This window comes from Nelumbo lutea, chromosome 7 (assembly GCF_056320005.1).
Source record: "Nelumbo lutea isolate HS-2025 chromosome 7, American lotus-T2T, whole genome shotgun sequence".
NCBI classification, from domain to species: Eukaryota; Viridiplantae; Streptophyta; class Magnoliopsida; order Proteales; family Nelumbonaceae; genus Nelumbo; species Nelumbo lutea.
In genome coordinates this window covers 6136398-6157207 of record NC_142690.1, presented here as the reverse complement: position 1 = coordinate 6157207, position 20810 = coordinate 6136398, and the positions used below count along the sequence as shown (strand labels likewise).

The following is a 20810-nucleotide window of genomic DNA, read 5'->3' as shown; positions in this document are numbered from 1 at the left end:
ATGGTAAAGTAAAACTTGTTTTTGATGAAAGGATTCAGGCTTTTTGAGGCAATGCATTAAAGGATTCAATGCTTGGTAACCTTTTACAATCTTCCTGTGATTAGAGTTGTGAATGATCTAACCCAATCCAATCAACGCAATACTATGAAACAAAGTTTGGGTCTACAATTTGAGCTCCAATTATCAATTGGTTGGTTTTCTGGATCCACATTTTGAGTTTAGATTTTGGTATAGTTGAGACAGGTTTAATCTATTCCAACCTGATTAAGAGGACTCCGGCTCCCCTACCCACGCCTACCCATAAAACACTACCTCCACATCTCCTGTGCATAATAAGCATATTAACATGTAAGAAAAAGATGCTCTCCACGTGGAGTCTATATTCAGTCTATCTGACGTAGGTCAAATCTGACGGTTGATAGTTTTATCAGAGTGCACAGCACATGTACATCTCAGCGTGCATTGGGAACATCTCCGTTGTCACATTCGAGAGAGATTTTCAATACATAGTTGGGATGTGCTATGGGGCTCTTGTGGGAGCACTCTGTGACAAACAGATGTGAATACAAAAGAAAATATATATGTCTAATTTACTTTTGAATGATCAACAGAATAATGACAAAATTAAATGACTCAATAGGAAGTTGTGGAAGTTGTAAAATTGAAAGAAATGCAGAAAGTAGATCAAAGAAGCATGGAAAAAGGTTGAATAATTATAATTTATAACATTGCTTGTTTATATGTTTAAACGAGAAAAGGAAACAATTATCCTCCAATACATAATTTTGTTTAAGTTGAATATGTCAGCCTGATGAAACACTTATTTACATGTTCTATTTCTAATAGCACCCATGCAGTGGTAAAAACTGTGCTTTGTACATAGTAGGCCAGAATGGTGCTTTGGATTTGGTACACAGATAAAGTAAGACAATTAAGGATTCTTTTCAAGTTAGCAGAAGTTTGTTCCCATGCAAGACTAAACATCTCCCCTCCTTTTATTGTGTATATGTTTGAACAAAATAATGACATTAATTTTCACACCCATACAAAACTAAAAGCAAATATATATATATATATATATATATATATATATGTATATACATAAACTGTGATAGTCATTCACATCCTCTTTTTTTCGCTTGAACATAAAAAATGCATGTTTTGCTTCAATTAGAAAATAAGAACTGTCTAGATTTTTTGTTTTATATGCTCTGTTTGGAATGACTACAAGTACAAATATGTACAGTACAAATACATATAAAATAATATAAAATACAAGGTTTTGCACTCTATAAATTTGTATATACAAAATTTGGAAAGAGTGCAAATACAAATATGTTTAATGCAAAAACATTGTGGATGGTATTTCCAAACCTTCTGTATTTGTACAACATTGATGTTTTTGTTTTCATTTGTTTTTGAAATTGCCACATCAGCCAGTAATGAAAAAAAGAAAAGAAAAGTACATGTTATTGAACCGTGTTTTTTTTTTTTTGTTGAAAAGCAAAAAAAAAAACATGTTGGTTTTTATTTCAAAAGACAATACTGATGTTTTTTTATAACCAAAAAAAATTGCAATATGCAAATTACATAATTTATGTAGCATTATATTAAGTAGCCAAATGAAAACATGTTCGTTGAACTAGAAATCTAATAACCTGTTTTAGGTCCCGATTTTGAAAATAAAAATAAAACATATATAACCAATTAAGAACATGCTTTTTGTGTTGTCGTTTTAAAAATTAATTTGTTTCCAGACCAGCTGATTTTGCTTTGTTTTTGCCTTTTTAGAACAACTTCTTAAGGAATAAATTTCTACCTACCCATTTATTTATAGTAACAAATTGAATAGTGCAAATATATCTCATACAAAATTTGAGCATTAAACTACAGTATATTCATTAATATTAATTAGATATTAAATATAAATCTCGACCAATCATATTAAAATCTACTTAATTTTCATTGGTTCACTTTTTACAAAGTGTACTTTCACCTTTAAGAATGAATGTTTATCAACCATTAAATCACAGTTTACATAATAAAGAACTTAAACTAAATATACGAAGCATAGATAAATTTTAGCATTAGAAGATGACGTCTATGTGCCCCCCACATAGATATAATAATCATTCGATTTAATATGATTATAGTATGTTAAATAACTTTCGGTAGGTGTGAAGGAAATATTTGAGTTTGGACTGAATAAATTTTGAACTCACAAAATTACTGAGACTTTCATGAAAGCTAATTACCCAACTAAACAGTCTCGCAGAATGATAAGTGGATTTGAGATTTGAAAATGGACATCCCTATATTTTAATAATGCCTTGTGATCTTCTCTTTATCAATGGCATTATTATTGAGAATTATGAGAATTTCAGTAGTTATATATTTCCATTTATGAAGGAGAAATTTTGATATTTAATATCTTACAACAGAAGCGAATTAAGATGATCAGTAGTCTTTGATGATGATGCACACATCTTGATTATCTATTTATTAAAAAATTATTGGGAAAAGGGGATGTGAAGTAGTGAATCTAACTCAAAATAAAACAGGGGACATTCACAAGTCGGCATCAGCAATTAATATACAACAATTAATTTTAAAGCCTCGTTAACTTTCTATACAAAGAAATTAAGCTTAGATTGCAGAAAGAGAGAAGAGAAGAATTGTAGAATTAATGAAAGGCTAATTAATAGATTGAAAACATGCATCACAACAACAAAAATACTGAGTGGGGCGAACCTGAAGATGATATTCTTAAATTTTATCATGCTCAAAAAGGCGAATACAGTGTTAAAGTATTTTCTTTTTCTTCTTTCTCTCCATTTGACACTGACAAGAAGCCTGAAGATGATATGAAAAAACAACACATCGTATATGGAATAAACAGATACAAATGACAAACTTAAGACTTAATATTTTGGTCAAGTTCAGTGGGCATATCAATGAACAATAAGTACAAACACCTGCGCGCATGTTGTTCTTCTCAAAAGCTAAAATTAGAGATTGTCGTACAAGGTACAACCTTATTGATCACTAGCATCAATTAAGTACTCATACTATGTCAAGATTATGATGATTTCAACAACACGGGTGTACTCCTCATACTCTGAATGAATTGGAGCAATTTGCATTCATGCTGATATGATGGTGGCATAGATTTGTGTATCTGAACATTAATTTCAAAGTCCTTTGCAGCATATACCACACAAATGCAGTTACTTTCCGACTGTTCATAAGGGCTGGGGAGGTGTGTTCATTTGCTGAAATCTTGAAACATTCTCAGAAAACCAGAATGGAATCATTTCGCCCCACATGATATCCAAATGCGCCAAATTGACAATAGTAGTAGTTCTCTAGTTATAAAAGTAAAAAAATGAAATATCAAAGATAACAAACACAACACCTTTTATTACAAAGAACCAAAGTAGTTCTCTAGTTATTCCATTCTCTCTCTCTCTCTCTCTCTCTCTCTCTCTCTATCTATCTATCTATCTATCTATCTATCTATCTATCTATCTATCTATCTATCTATCTATCTATCTATCTATCTATCTATCTATCTATCTCTACATACATATATAGTATCAATTAAACAAAAACAGATACATGCCATCATACATCCATTGCTGACTAACAGACCACCTACATGACCTCCACCTTTTTCTCTAACAGTGAACATTTTCCTTGATCATTATTTCCATATCTACTACTTAAACATGGATTCCTACAGGCCATCTATACATCTCTTTGTCTGGGACTGGAAGGTTAAATGTCAGTAGTCCGGTGTTGGAGTCATAATTGAACTCAGTCTCCTTATTTTCTACAATGCATTTCAGTGGACGCTGGGACGAGTAAGCACCAAATCTGCCGCATCCCCTGACTCTCAGAACTATTGTTGCAGTTGGTGACCGGCTTTCACTGAGGCAACTTGCAATCTCAGACTGAACTTCACCATCAAAGAGTTCTGGTTTCTTATCGTCAGTAGCCATCTGGACGTCGAATTGCTCCACAGCTCCACCGGTGTTGAACATATCAAGCAGGCCAATTGGTGCAAAGGAGATGTTGGATGTGATTTCCTACATTACAGAGCAAAGAATTAGCTTTTCCTGACACATACACCAAGTAAGATGAACGATAGAAGTCAGCTCAACCTAAGATGGGATTAGGGTGGGGCTCACCTTGAGGGGGCAGAAGTGGAAAAGTTCAAATTCCAGAACCTTGAGGGTCACTGGCAGTGAAGCACCTTTTGGTAGCCGAACCACCTCCCCTGCAATGCAGAAATGAAATAACTAATATTAATGATTTCTCAATATAGAAAATAAATGGTGGGAAAGCTACAGATAAACCTTGCTCACCTGATCTATGTGCATACGCGACAACATCACCATTCCAATTGGATCCTGCAACTTGAGAAAGAAGGTCAACATCTGTAGCACACAGAGACCCAGTGAGTGTACCAGGAGATGCATCGTGAATGCGTGTCTTCTTGGCGATCTTGCACCACCCAGCACCTTGGCAGTTGAAGACACCCACCACACCAGAACATTTGTTCATATTCCAAATTTTGAGCAAGCTGCACACACCTTTAGTTTGCTTTTGTTTTAACAAGTATTGGTTAACTGAAATGTTGAATAGCAGTGAATGGTGAAAATGGGATTATGAAAATGTAGAGCAGTAAACCTGGCTCCGTCTCTGGACGGATCAACAAAGAGGCAGTCGCAGGTAGGTCTTCCTGGAAGTCGAGCACGCAGCACTGATCCATCAGGAAGGACCAATTTCCTCAATAGCTCAAAGTTGTGGTTGCCAGGCTTGTCACTGTAAGGTAAATAGTCACAAGGCACCATAGACTTCAGGTTCAGTTGAAAAGTTGACAGACAATGAAGTTTTACGTTGCAGCCAAGTTTAGTCTCTTCTGTAGTGAATATACCTGACATAGATTGCGCATCCACCAATGGCTCGAGCTGCACCATGATACTCTGCAGCAGGGTGTAGACTCTGGCACAGTAAAGGGATTCACTTTGTCAGTACCATGGAGTTGAACCACCTCTAGAACTATTACTTATCAGTTGAGGACTACTAGGTTGACGTTAGTTTTGTTGATAATAGAAGAATTGGACTTATTTATACCTTTCAATTTGAAATTTGAAGCAAAAACAAATTAATGAACACTAATAGTAGTATACTTTCAGGACATGTTATGTGATCCATTAGAACTTACATGGAACATATCCCAGTCAGGCTGCATGAGTTCTCCCAGGAAAAGGGTGTTATACGCCACTGATGAGATATGGATGGTGTGAGAAGCAGGGTCCCTAGGGTAGAAGTCATCAGATGCTCTCACAACGGCAGTCTGCTTGGCACTGTATATACCATCGGTATTGTGGCACATGCAAGCAATGCATCCATTATCAGGGAAGTTGCGAGAGATGGAGGCTTCAAGGGCCTGATGATAGCTGCGAGTAAGACTGACACGGCCACCATGACCAGCACCAAGGGTCTCAATGATGTTCTGTACATCAACCTTAACACCATCTACCCCGCATGAAGCCAGGTAGGCATGAAGCTCATAGTAGAAGTTGAAGACCTTCTTTGGGTGTACGAGTCCAAGCCCATGCACAGCGAGGCTATCCATGACAATGTCTGGTTGGTTTCCCAATACTCCTGGTGACTGCACTGGGTATGCCAATGCACTGTCGTAGTGCTCCATGCCTGCAGCAGCTGGCTTCACACCACCCCAGTAACCAGCTAGAGCATGCCAAACATAAACAAATCTGCACAACAGCTCAAGCTCGTTAAGAAGAATATAAAAAATTAAACAAAGTTTTTATACATATATTTACATTATAAGTATGTAATGGCATATCTCCAAAGCCCAGCCGAGGCCCATATAAGCCTTCCCCCAGGTTATATATTTTATGTCTGGATATGGGCTGGACCAGGCCCAGGCCCAGGCTATAGCCCTTATTATAGGTGCTAAACCCGACCCCTACGATCTCACATTCTTGGTCCTTTCTTCCAATTCCAAACAGTGTAATGCTAGCAACCTTTGTCGGGCAATCTATATCAAATAATGGTATATCTTTTTTCTTAATAAGTAAGCTTTAAATTTATATTGAAGACTATCAAACACTAGTATATCTTTTTTTTTTTTTTTATAAGTAAACTTTTAAAGACGATAATCAAAAGATAAGTTCAACCAAGCGGGAGCATTCTCCCAAACACTAGTATTTCTCTATAACGCCCAAAGCGCAATTACACTATCCCATTTGTTTTTCATTTGGGCCCTTGTCTTTTACTTTTTCCAATTCAAATGGGCAACTATACCAGTAAGCCGTGAACCACCAAACCACCGGTTGCAGATGGGAAAATTTCTTTTTTTCTTTCTGGAATCGGGACAACTAGGAGATAACGTAATAATGCAAAACCCAAAGTCAAAGATAGCTATACGAGGACTCATTAGACATACTAGTGGCCAAACACCCCCTCTACGCACTCGGCCGGTCAGCCTGTGGACTAAAAAATGTGTAGCCAAACAGAAGAAAACAAAAGAAAAAAAAAAAATCATGGGGAACTTACTTCACGTTGTGATGTTCCTTAGCTTCCTCCACAACATGCTTTAGGCCGGAGACTTGCTCGCCATTCTTGTCATTCTTTTGGAATTTTGCATTCTCTTTTATTCCTGTTAATCTGCTAGCGAATCTGGCAAGAATCAATTTAGCAGTGAATCTCATATTCTCATAAAAAATTCACATTATTAGCTAGGAAACAAATTAATTAGTACGAGAATAAAAACAAGAGCCGTGATGTCTTGAATTTATTTCCATGGCTGGCATGACTATGTTGCATTTGGGGGTCGCAAGAGAGAAGAAAAAGCTTACTGTGCTCCTTCTTGGACGACGCAATTAACATCATTCTTTACTTCGCTGCCAATTTGTTGCCAACCATCGTCGATGATAAGAAAACGTGGAGGGGTCCCTCCTTCGGACAGGCTGCAATAATTAGGAATCAAGTTGGTCAACAATATCTTTGACACCTATTGTGTTATTTTCCCGCTATTAATTATTTTTCTGATTATACCTTGTGAGGCCTTCATCGACTCCCTCAGCTGTAACGTCTGTATAGAAAGCATCCCACGTGCACCAACCGAACCACTCAAGGAAAGATGGCAACTGAATTGCAATAAGGATATCAATTAGAAGCTCTCTAACCTTGCTCTGTTCCGAAGTAAGAGCCTTGACGGAGTGATCAAAGAAATAGAGAAAAGGAGCTCATACCTTTTTCTTTTCTCGGTGAAGGAAAGTTTGCATGTGTTTTTCCACGGCCCTGTGACATCAAAAGAAAGCTTCGTTAAGAATGAGTACCATATATACAAGGCTTATAACATTATAACAATTACAAAGGCATACACAACAAAACTCAGAAGAGACCATTCTTTATACTGATGGATCCTAGCTACATGCCTAGTCCACATAGATCAGTGTCTTAATAAAACGTTCATGCAAAGTAATAGCAGCACAGAGCTCAAGAACCTCATCCCAAACTCCTACTGAAGCAGAATGGCTGGCTTTTATCTGGGGAATAAAAGCAGCAAAAGAAATGCATATCAAGTGCCTCCAAATTCGACTTTTAAATCATCCCTCTAAGCATTGCTTGGAGAGATAAGCGGTACAGGGATGAATTTCTGAACTTGATATGCTATGTCATACATGTAAATAGAAATCAGAATGATCTAACTCACACACTAGCTTATAAAGTCTGCAAGGAGGGAATCAATCTGCAATATCAACTACCGCCTCAAGGATGTAAATATATTCAGAAATATCCTTCAATGAAGTTTTATTTGTTGTATTTGCCGACAAAAAAAAAACATTATAACAATTGCATTTGAAAGGGCAAAAAAAAAAATAATGAAATTCCCCTTCTAAGTGAAAAAGCTAGTGATTTGGAAGAACAATGAAACGGACTTACTTTACAGCTTGGTTGATGACTTCGAAGGGGTTGGTCCCAGCATGCATGTAAACAAGGTGAAGGCCTTGATTGGTCAGAACAGCATTGTCTCCTGCAAAACAATCACAGCTCAGACACAGAAAATACAGTCGTTTCGGTTCATTAAAACGTCACTCTCTAATTTGTTCCCCAACAGTCCAACTAACTAAATCCTATGGTCTCCATAAATTTGATTCTTATTTGATTGATTGAATTCTTCAACTTCGAATAGTTGTTGTTGTTGTAGGCATGTTATAATGAGTAAGAAGTGTTACGACAGCTCCAACCCTCCCCAATGTCGTGACGGTTTGTCTTGAATGGATCATGAATTGGATGGGTTCTTGATAGGGCTGTTCACGGGTCGATTCGGTTTGATTTTACTTGATATTATCAACCGAACCGAAAAAGTCGGGTTATCATTAAGACAATCCAAACCGACCAACAACTAAAGAAAACCGATTTCTTTTTTCATTTTACCTGAAATCAGTTTAATCGGTTTTAATTAAACGGAATCGTAATTAATGCTTATTTAAAAAGGTCAATTGTTGATTGGCCCAACCTCTAACGGCTATGCCTACAATTATTGTTAGCCTATAACATTGCAAACTATACCTATAATTGCATGTCAGTCGACAGTCTGTCATCACAAAAATCTGTCAGAATAGGTTTATGAAAGTTTTCTTTGTAAAACATGTTGTCAAAATGTATTGGACATGAAATGCAGTGGCTGTAAAACTAAGAAAATACTAAAATCATGAAAAGTTTTCACATATACATGAAAAGTTTTCCATCGGTTCGGATAGGTTTGAAGTCGGATTTCAAGGTCAAAAACCGCATCTGAACCAAATTGTCGGATTCTACCATTTTTTAAACTAAGACCAACCGACTGCTTTTTGAAAATGACAATATTAGGTCGGGTTGATTCGGTTTGATCGGTTTAATCGGTTTACAATATATTATGAACAGCCCTAGTTCTTGAATACTCACCACTCTCGAGGCAAATTTCGATCTCATTCTTCTCGTTGCCTTGGAGAACGGCACGGAACTGGCCTTCCAGGAGAGGGAGGAGGACGGTGTAGATGACTAGGGATTCCTCCTGGTTTCCCCCTTCGACGGTATCTTTGCTTTCTATGAGCATGAACTGGGTCTCCAAAGGAACATCCTTCCCGCAGGTTCCCATTCTGTGAGTCATCCACCATAGCTTGAATCGGAAACAGCACATGAATCGAAGACCCCTATTAAGAATTTGTTAATTAACCATTAAGAGCACAAGCGTAAATCATATTTTTCGAAGTACAACATAAAAGAAAGAGACAAGTTATGGGAAGTACAACATAAAAGTACATGTATTGATGCGTGAAAAAGAGATCCATTTATAGAGGTATCATAGAGTTTGGGAAATTTTTTACATTCCATTGTTTGGTTGGGAAAATGATCTCTAATAAAAATTACTAATTAATTAATTAACAATATTTATTCCTATTTAATATGTTTTTAATGGTTATTATTTAGATATTAATTAATATTTTAATTTTCTTAGTTTATTTTGTAATTAATTAACAACTTTACTATTTTATTATTTATTAGTGATAATTATTAATTTATTAATTAATCAATTAATTCAGTTATTCCATTATTTTATTAAATAATTAATAATTTATTAACTGGTTACAAGTCTAATATTAACTCTTAAAAGTACTTTAAGGAATGTACTTTTTTTATTATGTTAATTAAAAAAGTTTCTTCCTCCTTTCCCACTTGTTTCACAACAAAATGGTGTGATTCCACTTCTCAAAAATTGAGAATTGAAATCCCAACCTTTTCCCATCCCATAGCTCATAACATCTCACAAACCAGACATGGGAAGGATATTTAAGAATATTCCTTTTTTCTTCCCATAGCACAAACCAAACTGAACCTAATAGAAAGTATAAAAATAAACAATGATTCAAATCATAATCTTCTTTTGAAATGTTAGGTGACGCAATGACCAAAATAGCCTTCATGAAGAAAATTTGTACCTATTAAGACTTTAGCATGGGATAATGTGCAGTTCTATATCAAAGATTGAAAATGTGGACTTACTCTAAGATACCAATGGGGAAAACATGAAGGCTTTTGCTAGAGGAGGCTGTGGCACCAATGAAAGCACCAGCGAGAAGTCCAGCACCAGTTCCGGGAATTAGGATGATGTTGTCCGACACTCCGGTCAATATGGTTTTCCCATGAACAACCAAGTTCCCATCATTGATGGAGATATTCGGTGTCACCGTCATCTTTGTTTGTTAATATAGGCTTCCAATAAAAACAAATAGCATTAGCATCATACGAACCATCAAAAAGAAAATAGAGAATAAAATTTTCACTATGGAAATCAAAAAAGACCATGTTATTTTCTTTTATTGAAAAACAAACTGCAGCTATCATGGCCCTTTAATGATCTTATTCTTTCATTATCTATACTATATAAAAAGATATACATGCTTTAGATTTTGTGTAAGTTATAAAAATTAAATTCAAATATCGTATATCATATAAAATTAATACTTACTTAAAAAAGTTAAACTTAAAATTCAAACTAAAAGTGATCATTTACGGGTTGGCCAGACCTACATTATGTTATAAAATATGTATTGAAAATCATAAGCCTCCAATGACCCAAATGACCCAGTAGCCGACATGGTCACCAAGCATCTCTTCAAATGTGACGTCTTAATAATGTGACATGTTAGAGTCAAACCCATGTAACTATAGGCTCTCCGTGGCAAGGTCAGCACAACTAATGTGCATCTTGCTCAGCAACATGATCACCCTTAATCCAAACTCAGCACAAACCTATTTTGATTAGGATTAAGAATTCAACCACATAGGTTTGGTTAGGGTAATGTGAAAAGATATGGTCTAGGGGTTTTATTCCAAAATTAACATAGCTCTCATATCACATAGACCCCATACCTTCTTCCAACCAAATTAAGAGCAGGGTTTTGTTTCTTTGATAACCCATGCCCTTTCAAAACTTCCATTCATTTTGCAGGATGAAAATAGTTCCATTCATTTTAATGGTTACGAAGCCTTTGTTTTCTTTTGCTATTCTTTTATTTTTATGTAAAAATTGTTTACTAAGGTCTCATTTGTTTATTAAAACAAGAGAGGGAAGTTGATAGGTATCTATTTTCTATTAACCAATTTTACAGTATTCTTTTAACATTATGTGAATTTCATTTATTCGATAAAACCCATCCAACTATAGCAGGTGGATATATAACTTTCTCACTTATCATAAAAATTTATAAAGCATTTTATTTGAACATTTTATAAACGAACGGGGCAAAGAGTGGGATACCGGGACTATGGAGTGTATTATACTAGCTTTTCAGAATGAAGAGGGAAAAGTGAGCAAAAGCGACTTCAAAAGAAAAGAAAAGGCAAGGCGAACAGAAGGAAAAAAACATGAATATCCTAACCTTGGGTTATTTTCGTTATTGCTGACCAGGCAATGATGAAAAGCGAGCAAAATATAAAAGGGCAAGGCAACCAGAAAAATAAAAAGTGAACCATATTACTAACAGAAACCCGTTTTTAGATTCGGTAAAGTCGAGCGGAAAGATTGGGAATCTAGTGGGGTGCAAGTCGAAAAGGATTACATCCAGTTGAGACAACACTAACTGGAACCGTTTTTCAAACCCTAATCCTAACCGAACCCGCCTGTGCACGGGCTAACCCAATTTCTTCACTTCCTTTCACTTCTTTTCATTCTTAAAGAGAGAAAATGTTCTCCCATTTAGAAATAGGCTGATAGGATCAAGATCAACCCGCTAAGGTTAATTACAATGGGGTCGAATAGAAGTTAAATTGAATTTAATTTAAACCACCAAAACCTGAACCCAACTTTCTAACCCAACCCACTTCAACCTTTTCGGGTTTCAGGCCAACCCGGCACGAATAGCCGGGTTTCAGGCCAACCCGGCACGAATAGCCGGGTTTCTTCCCAACAGAGAACTGACTTCATCAAGGGTAAGAAAATTCCAGCTAGTGTACCAGAGGCGGGAGAAGAGAAACAATGATTAGATGGACATGTTCACGAAAGGAATGATTAAGATCAAAAGTCCACATTCGAGTACGATAGCTTAAAATTACGAACTTTTTATGTTAAAGATCAGATTTTCGAGATATTATTGTTCAATAAAAATGTTTCCGTTAACAGAGTGATTTTTATTTCAATGTTCAGAGAGGACATTATTTTTCAGTGCAAGACCAGTGTAATCCGTAAGAAGTCCAGATTCCAGAACCCCTGTGTCTGATCTATGAAGAATTAGAGATGGAATTCAAACTTTTCAACCGAAATCTTCGAACTCGCTCGAGACAGAGAGCCAAAGAGAGTACTAGAGCTCTTCATTAACACAGCAAGTTCACAATCATCGATTTCTATTTCAGTCATCAGATTTACCAATTGATGACATAAAACTCTCCAGAACTACACAGAATTCTCAAGTCGTTCATTCGATCATAACATTCGCAACGGCAAAATAATCACCAAGAGTTTACAGAACAATCTAATTTAACTCCAAAAGCAACCAGTCAAAATCTCCAAACCGAACATCAAAGGCACACATCAAATCATTTCAAGCGAAATCACAATCGCCTTGCATTTCTCCACGTAAAGCCTAAAAAATAAACGGAAAGAACACACCTCAGATGTCGATCTTCCAGTTCTCCGTAGCCGATGACTTATTAAACAAGACTCATAAATCCTCCAAGAAATTCACTCAAATCCAAGCCAAAACAATAAATCACAAGCATGGAGGTCTATACTTCAAATATAAACTCACCTTATAACCCTTAAGCCGGAGGTGCAAAGCCTTGTGACTGAGCTTAGATCGACGAACAGAGACAGAGAAGGAGAGAGAATTATTCGAAAAAAAAACAAAGAACACAAGAAAAACAAAGCCAATAAAACACTCAACAGAAGTGCATTCCAAAGAAATGCCTCTTCGTTTGAAGCACAGTGACGACTGACCATACGAAGGCAGCGAAGTTGGAAGCCGAGCAACCCCCCTTATATATTGTCCCAAGCGTTAAACGTCGAGCATCTTCCTTTTCTAAATTATCACAATATGACACGTGGCAAGTAATGAAATTACAATAAAAAGACAGATTTAGGCAGCAAGAGACAAACGTGTAAGCGACACCATCAACGACAATGTATTGGCGAATACCTATTTCGGTCTAGAAGCAATGTTCCCTGATGCAGGACACGGACTAGTGGTCGTGGCTAACGATGTGCAGTGTAGATGACTTGGCGTATGCAAGTTCGTGTGATGAGCTGTACCGAATAATTTTTATCGCATGGGAAGTCGAGCCTCGCAGAATCCCAGTAAATTTCAAAAGTTTAGCGCCAGCTAAAGTCTTTTTCAGTATTCACAAGCTGCTCAGACTCAGAAGTCGACTCCGAATCGGGTACCGACAATATTAATTGCATCAGAAGTTTAAGGCGATTTGCATCTCACCATATTATAAGTAACACACTTCTGGATTGTTCTTAACCGTCCGATGTACAGATTGTGAATCTATTAAGTAGCAAGATTCCAGGTTAAGAGGAAACAGACTTGACGATGCCGATATATCGGATAAGTTTTTAATTGGCTTTTGGTCATGTCGGTTTCCAAAATATTGTGGAACCGCCAAGGCGCCAACGCTTTGTGCCTTTGTGAGTGTCCCTCGTGGGGCCCAGGATGACTGTACGTAGGCCATTCTTTGAAGGACACGTAATAAGTTCAGGGTTCACATGTTTGAGTTGAGACGAAGTAGTCTGCCTTGGCCTTTGAAGTGTATGGAGTAGTCTGCTTTGAGACGTGGCTATGAAATTAGATATTTGCTAAGTCAGCATGGCCCTGTGTTGTCCGTAGGTAGACGGAGATCGTAGATTCGTGGAGAGTGGGTAGGTGAACTTGGAGCTAACACGATAGCTCGCAGCTACAGAACAAAATATCTCTGGTATATTCCCACTTAACTTCACATGCTATGTTGCAAATGTGACAATTTCTCTTCACACTTCTTGTCGCAAGGAAACTCAAATCCTGAACCAGTTATACAGTTCCACCGTCAGAAGCAAAGTGGATTCTCATCTGACGTTTCAGAGCATTCGTTTTACGCGGGACCCGCATTGATCAAATTAGTACGAATTTCTATGTAAAGTAGGATGTGGAGAGCAAGTCCACCTTAGAATAGGTCGAATTTTTTTTTATTTATATCTCCTCTTATAATTATAAACACCATCCCCCTGTAAACACCATGATATTAATACGATCCTATTGTCATTGTATTATAAATTCTGACGTGGAGTGATCAACTGAACAATAAAAAACCCTAAAAAAATTAATTAAAGCAATCAATTCTTACAAAAAATGATTGGTTTAAATTGGTTTGTGATCACTACGTTAGGAAAAGAATAATGATTGATGGTTGGCAAATGGGCGGTTGTGATTCAACCAAGGGATCCATGATTTTGACAGCTTTGATTGAATTCTCGGTGTATATTAAATAAAACTTGAGAAAGACGACACCGAGACACATGGATCAAAGAAGGGTGGTGGGAGGGTGGCCCACGTAACTTGTCATCCAAGTCAGATTCTGACATGGCTACCCTGTACAGAACAGACACGTGGGCTTCTAATCGTACGAGTGTGGATAGCTTGATTATTTTATGCAGAAGAAGGGACTATTTGGGAACGAAAGTCCGAAGGTGGGAGGACACGTGTATGGATAAAAGTGGGGGCGGTCTCATCCATCTACCCTTTTGCTTGTTTTTACGGAAAAGTACGAATTAATCCAATGCAGATTTCTGATTTACATCGGGGTTATCGCTCATTCTCCCCTTATTCTTACGGAGAAGGAAACACCCGATGCACAATTCTGAATTCCAGCCCCCTACTATTACCCTTCTCCCCCTATAAACCACATCCAGTCCGTGAATTATTGTCGTAGCCTATTGGGTTCCGACTAATTCTTGTCGGTAATTAAATGACTGATGTGATAGATAAAGATTAGACCCTTCGACTGTGGGACTGACAAGTATGAAGTGTGGGCCCATTGTATGAAAACCGTAGATATTTCGTATCAGTTTGGGAAATACTAGTTATTTACGTACGTGTTATTATTTAAGGTAAATTACAAAGTCCCTCTGTATTATAGGGTCCGTGTCAAAGACTTCCTGTACTTTGTTTTGCGACAAATACTCTTTGTGCTAACCGTGAGATAAAAAATCTCGTTAATCTTAAGATAGATGACAGAATACGTTAAATTATCAAAATACATTAATAAATTTTTTCTATTTTTTTTTCTTGCCCTTTTTCTCTTAAAATTTATTCAATTTATTATTTTCCCTTTCTTCTCTTCTTTTCCCCTCCCTCACCGTCCTCTCTCATTCTTTCTCTCTTCCAACTCTCATTAACGCCATGAGAAGGGATTCTCTTTTCTTCTCTCCCCTCCAAACCCAAGCCGCTCTTCTGCCTACAGAGACGCTCTAACCTCGGAAAGTGAGAGGTAGCATCATCATAGCCTACAAGAAACGGTGAGTTAGGGGGAACCCAAATCAGAAACTACAAATTCAGTGAAGATTGCAGAGACAATCTTGTTTGGGACTGGTTCTTTTTAACTTATCAGCTGGGCAGCGGGTCTACCCAAACCCAGACCCATTAAAAAGCGAAAAATATTATATTCGTCCATTAGACAATGGGTAATATTCTACGGGAAGGGGAAAGATGGGAAGCGGATTGAGCAGTTCAAGCATTCTGAACATTGAATATGAAGATCAGCACCTGGTCCTAGCAATTGGATTCCATTGGTATGCTTCCGTAATCCTGATAGCTTACACCTGACCCATTTTCTCCGAAGAACAGATCGAGCGTTGGCCCCTCTAAGTAACAACACTCCCGGCTGGGTTCTTATAACATAATCCAATTCCAGTCTAATCTTGCCTTGTAGTAAGCTTCCGTAATCCTGATAGCTAACGCCTGACCCAATTTCTCTAAAGAACAAAGCGAGCGTTGGCCCCTCTGAGTAACAAAACTCCCGGCTGGGTTCTTATAACATGATCCAATTCCAGTCTAATCTTGCCTTGCAGTAAGCTTCCGTAATCCTGATAGCTAACGCCTGACCCAATTTCTCTGAAGAACAGAGCGAGCATTGGCCCCTCTGAGTAACAACACTCCCGGCTAGGTTCTTATAACATGACTCAATTCCAGTCTAATCTTGCATTGCCGTCGCTCTCTCTAAACAAATTAAGCGTCGAAATTTACTTTAAACCATAAACCAATGGTGGCTGATGGTAGCCAATAAGATTCGCTTAGGGTAGAGAGAGAGGAGAGAGAGTGTGTGTGAGGTTGGGGAAGATGAGCATTATCATCGTCCAAGGATAGTATAGAGATTAAAAAATATTACAATGGCCTTTGGATGAAAGGCTAACAAGGGGATCTTTGTCTCACAATCATAGTACAGGGGGTCTTTGTGGCAAAACAAAGTACAAGGGGTCTTTGTCACAGACCCCATAATACAGGGGTCTTTGTACTTTAGCCTATTATTTACGATGCATTGTTGATGTTCTAATCCAACCGTTGTGGTTAAGGGGATGTTCTAAAATCTGAAATATTTTTTTTTTGAACTGGTCTGTGTTTTTTTGTATGTTTTTAGCGAAAATTTCTGATACGTATCCTATACTTTAGGTTGAGCGTCCATTTACTACCTAACGTTAACTCACGATCAGTTAAAAGACAAAAATATCTAAATACCCCTATGCTATTTCAAGTGAAGCATTTACTTCCCATACATGTATGTGCTCGTCTTGTGGCAGTGGTGGTCTGGGCGACCTCAAACTATATGTGCTTTGTACATTTATGTGCTCCGTACATGTATGATCACATCCGATTACTAAGGATGATATTCATGGACGATCTCCGACTTGTAGTTTGGAACTTTCATTTTGAATTTGGCTTGGTCGCTAAACGATCTCGAAGGATGATGATGAATGATGATTTGATTTGATCTATGAAATGGTGACATGTGGACACTGATCCGACATAAGCGATAGTTCAGCATTGTGGCCCGGTACAGTTAAGTAATGGGCTCATAAAGCAGTTCGCCACAACACAAGCTTTGGATTCCCCGAGCTAACCCCAAAGGGATATTCTGAGACAACTTCAACTCGCAAGTTAAGAAAACCAGCTCGCCCGAACTCCCAAACAGACAAGTCATCCCGAGGATTAATTCTACTAAGGGTACTCCCGAAGTATTCCGAGCTCGCTGCAAAGTAGCTCGGGAGTGGTCACACGAGCATCCCACAGGAAGCTTCTATCTGACAGGCCGTACCAATCAGACTGCACCATATCCCTTACTAACGGTGCAGTCCCTGTCCTTTCGACAGTCTGCGCCCACGTCTCTCAGTAGGCGGAGGCGTGCTTATCACTTTGGAGACGTGTCACTCGCCTAGGTAAGGAGTACGTCACAACAGCCACCTGCGCAGCCCTGGCAGGTAACGGCTGTGGCAGGGGGCCTAGTGGCGGTTATGTCCGATCTCCCAAGGAGCGCCCCTATAAAAGCCCTTAGGGCAAAGGATAAACTTCTTCTTGAAACCTAAAATCTCCCGAGTATAGGAAAACTGCGCGACCTTCACTCTTAGCCTTCGTTTTTCCCTTTACTTCCCATACACAGTACTAACTTAAGCATTGGAGTATTCCCACCGGGTAAATCCTCGGGAAACCTTCCTTTCATCTTCTCAGGTCCCGTTCGTTGCCAGCAAGGAGCCAGTCAGTGGTCAGCTAGGAGTGCCTGGATCACGCTACATCATTTGGTGCTGTCTGTGTGAATCGCTTCAAAAGGCCTTTCCCTCTAAACTCTTACAGATCCTTCTTCTTCCTTGAAACAATCCAACATTCATGGCTTCCCCTAGCAAGGTCAGTCAAAGCACGAAAATGGATAACTCCAAGGAAAAACCCCAACTTCCTACTGTCTGTATCGGACAGTTCACTGTCCCCCTCTCAGCGAACGGAATCCCCAGCTTGAACGTGCCTCTCACAATGGCACATATCATGGCCTCACTCCCTACTACAGTGGGAACGACGTTCACCAAACGTTCAGTTGTGCCCCCGGTGGCCAGCCTGAACCAGTTAGAGGACCTGATGCAGTGCATGAAAGCCATGCAAGCCCAAATGCAACAGTTCCAACAACTTCAGCTCTATCAACAGCACGTGTTGCACCAGGTCTCCCAGTACCAGTATCAGCAGCAGTTCCCCCAGCTGCCCCAACCTCAGCTTCAACAGTCTCACCTCCAGCCTCAGCACCGGGCCTCACAGCAAGCCAAGTCTCGCCGCCAGAGCGAACACTCTAGCCGAGGAGAGGCCCCCCAAAGTCTCCCAAAAAACCAAGCCTCCCTCTGCAGCAAACGGGAGAGACCGGCTACCCCGATCTCGCCGCAGGCGGACAGGTCGGGACGACCTCGGCCCGGCCGGTCAACGTCACCTTGATAGTCGAAGTTTGGAAACCCAGTCCTTGAGAACCGGCTCGAAATCCTAGCAACAGACTCCAAGTAGGCCCCTTCTGTCCGTAGCCATCACCAGCAGTCCGGGCTACCCCCGACGCAAACTGTTCTGGATAGCGCAGAAGTGAACAGCACAAACGTCAAGCCCGTCAGGAAGCAGAGGCGCCGACGCCGAGCTCGCCGATCTATCACCCGCGATTTGCCTGAGCTCATGGGCAAAGAAGAGGTAGGCTCGACCGAAGCCAAACTCCCCTTCTCTCAGTTCCATCCCCAATCTTCCGAACTCCTGGCGGTCCCGATGCCCAAGGATTTCAAGCTCCCCCCTCTTGACAAGTATGACGGGTCATTCGACTTGAGTGATCATGTAGATGCCTTTCAGTCACAGATGCACCTGGCGCGAGCCAGTGAGTCGTGCATGTGCGTGGCCTTCTCCACTACGTTCAAGGGAGCAGCCCGCACGTGGTACCGGAACTTGGCGCCTAGGTCAATAAGAAGTTGAGCGCAGTTCACACAAACCTTCACGTCCCACTTTGTCACCAGCAAGTGATGCCCGCGAACTGAAGAAAGCATCTTCAACATAGCACAAAGGGAGGGAAAATCCATCAGGAATTATATCAAGCGGTTCAACGATGCTTGTATGCAGATACCGCGTCTGGATCCCCCCGTATGCCTTGTAGCGGCCAAGAAGGGCGTGAAGCACAAAGAGTTCAAGTGGCACATGGTCATTAACCAACCCACGACCATAACCGAGTTTTTGAAACTTGCGGATATGTTCATAGCCACTGAAGAGGAAATCAACCAGAAGGGTGAGGGCGCACCCGAAAAAAGAAAGAGAGAAGAACCTCCTAGTCAAGAGGACACTCGAAGAAAAAGGAAACAGCTCGGGGTGCAAAGTCGGGTCAGCTGTTCCGAGCTTCTGCTCCTCCTCGTACGCAAAGTGTCCACCTCGTCTGAGGGGGAATCCCAATGATAGAAACAAGAATATGCATTGTAGCCTTCATAAAGACCTCGGTCACAGTACCGAGAGTTGTAAAATCCTCCGCGACGAGATAGAGGAGCTCATCCGTCGCAGATATTTGAGGAACTTTGTACAAAATAATAATAATAAAAATAATAATATTAATAGAATAGGTCGGCAAGGGGAGCACGGTAAAGACGCTCCCGAGTCCAGCAGCAGGCCGGCCGAACAATCGCAGAGACAGCCTCCGGAGGAGAGGCCAGTTCAGGGGACTATCCACATGATAGTGGGAGGTTCAATCGTTGCGGGTTGCACTTCAGCGGCGGTTCGGACGTCGGTACGTGAGGTCACCCGAGAGGAGTAGAACCCCCCAAAGCGGCCAAGAACAGAAGAGCCAATTTTCTTCACAGAAGACGACGTGCAAGGGGTCCATTACCCCCACGATGACGCACTCATGATAAAGCCGAGAATCAACGACTTCAAGGTCAGGCGCGTACTCGTCGACTCAAGCAGCTCGGCCGACATACTTTTCAAAGCTGCGTTTGACCAGCTTCAGTTACAGAGAAGCGACCTGAAGCCCGCAGACACTCCGTTGGTAGGCTTCAGCGGAGAAGAAGTTCGGCCCCTTGGGAAAATAACAGTCCCTGTAGAGGTCGGCACGTAGCCTTGTGTGGCTAGATTCGATCACAACTTCTTGGTGGTAGCGACCCCCTCGCCCTACAATGCCATAGTAGGTTGACCTATCACCCATGTCCTGCGGGCGGTGGTCTCCACTTACCATTTAGCTATGAAGTTCCCAACTGACTTCGGGGTGGGAGTAGCGTGGGGCGACCAACTTAAGTCCCGCAAGTGCTACGTTGCCGCTCTAAAGGGGAAGACCAAGGTAGCCGATGACCTTGAACTGGAGCGACCCACGAAGCAAGGCAGAGCGGGCCGCACCCATGGAAGAAAAGGTCGCGGTCTCGACCTCGACAGCAGACCCGACTCAGATGCTCCAGATCGGCGCTTCCGTCCAGAAGCCCCTACGATCCAAACTGGTAAGTTTTTTACTTCAAAATTTAGATGTTTTTGCATGGTCCGCAAACAGAAATGCCAGGTATAGACCCCAGACTCATAACTCACAAGCTGAACACTGATCCTGTAGTTATGCCTGTTAGACAGAAGAAACGCAACCTAGCCCTGGAACGGTGGAAAGCGGTTGACGAGGAACTCGAGAAGCTCCTCGCAGCGGACTTCATAAGAGAAGTCCAATACCGGAGCTGGGTAGCCAACCCCGTCCTAGTAAAGAAGGCCAACGGCAAGTGGCGCATGTGCGTCGACTAC

The 20810-nt window shown here is 40.1% G+C and overlaps 1 protein-coding gene across 6 annotated transcripts; it reads right to left on the bottom strand.

The window, feature by feature from the left end:
• Window positions 1-3393: 3393 nt before the first annotated feature.
• On the bottom strand, window positions 3394-13033 carry LOC148844840 (putative galactinol--sucrose galactosyltransferase 2). Of its 6 annotated transcripts, none has more exons than XM_088954494.1 (15): window positions 12828-13030; window positions 12446-12662; window positions 10084-10293; window positions 8986-9233; window positions 7981-8071; window positions 7287-7335; window positions 7090-7181; window positions 6891-7001; window positions 6589-6711; window positions 5231-5783; window positions 4940-5007; window positions 4693-4827; window positions 4368-4585; window positions 4191-4279; window positions 3394-4088 (listed from the first exon to the last, which is right to left on the bottom strand). In XM_088954494.1, exons 3-15 carry the CDS (start codon window positions 10272-10274, stop codon window positions 3723-3725), a joined length of 2334 nt encoding a protein of 777 aa, XP_088810620.1. In that variant the 5' UTR covers window positions 10275-10293; window positions 12446-12662; window positions 12828-13030; the 3' UTR covers window positions 3394-3722. The 6 variants fall into 6 exon arrangements, with proteins under 6 accessions (XP_088810620.1, XP_088810622.1, XP_088810621.1 ...); XM_088954496.1 differs by having other exon boundaries at window positions 12533-12662; XM_088954495.1 differs by having other exon boundaries at window positions 12592-12662.
• Window positions 13034-20810: the final 7777 nt, after the last annotated feature.

Coding starts and splice junctions, on each gene's coding strand:
- LOC148844840 (XM_088954493.1), bottom strand. CDS start 10,274: ATGACGGTGACACCGAATATCTCCATCAATGATGGGAACTTGGTTGTT. Junction 7,336..7,980: donor GTCATCAACCAAGCTGTAAA/GTAAGTCCGTTT, acceptor TTGATGTCACAG/GGCCGTGGAAAAACACATGC. Junction 6,712..6,890: donor GTCGTCCAAGAAGGAGCACA/GTAAGCTTTTTC, acceptor GATTCTTGCCAG/ATTCGCTAGCAGATTAACAG.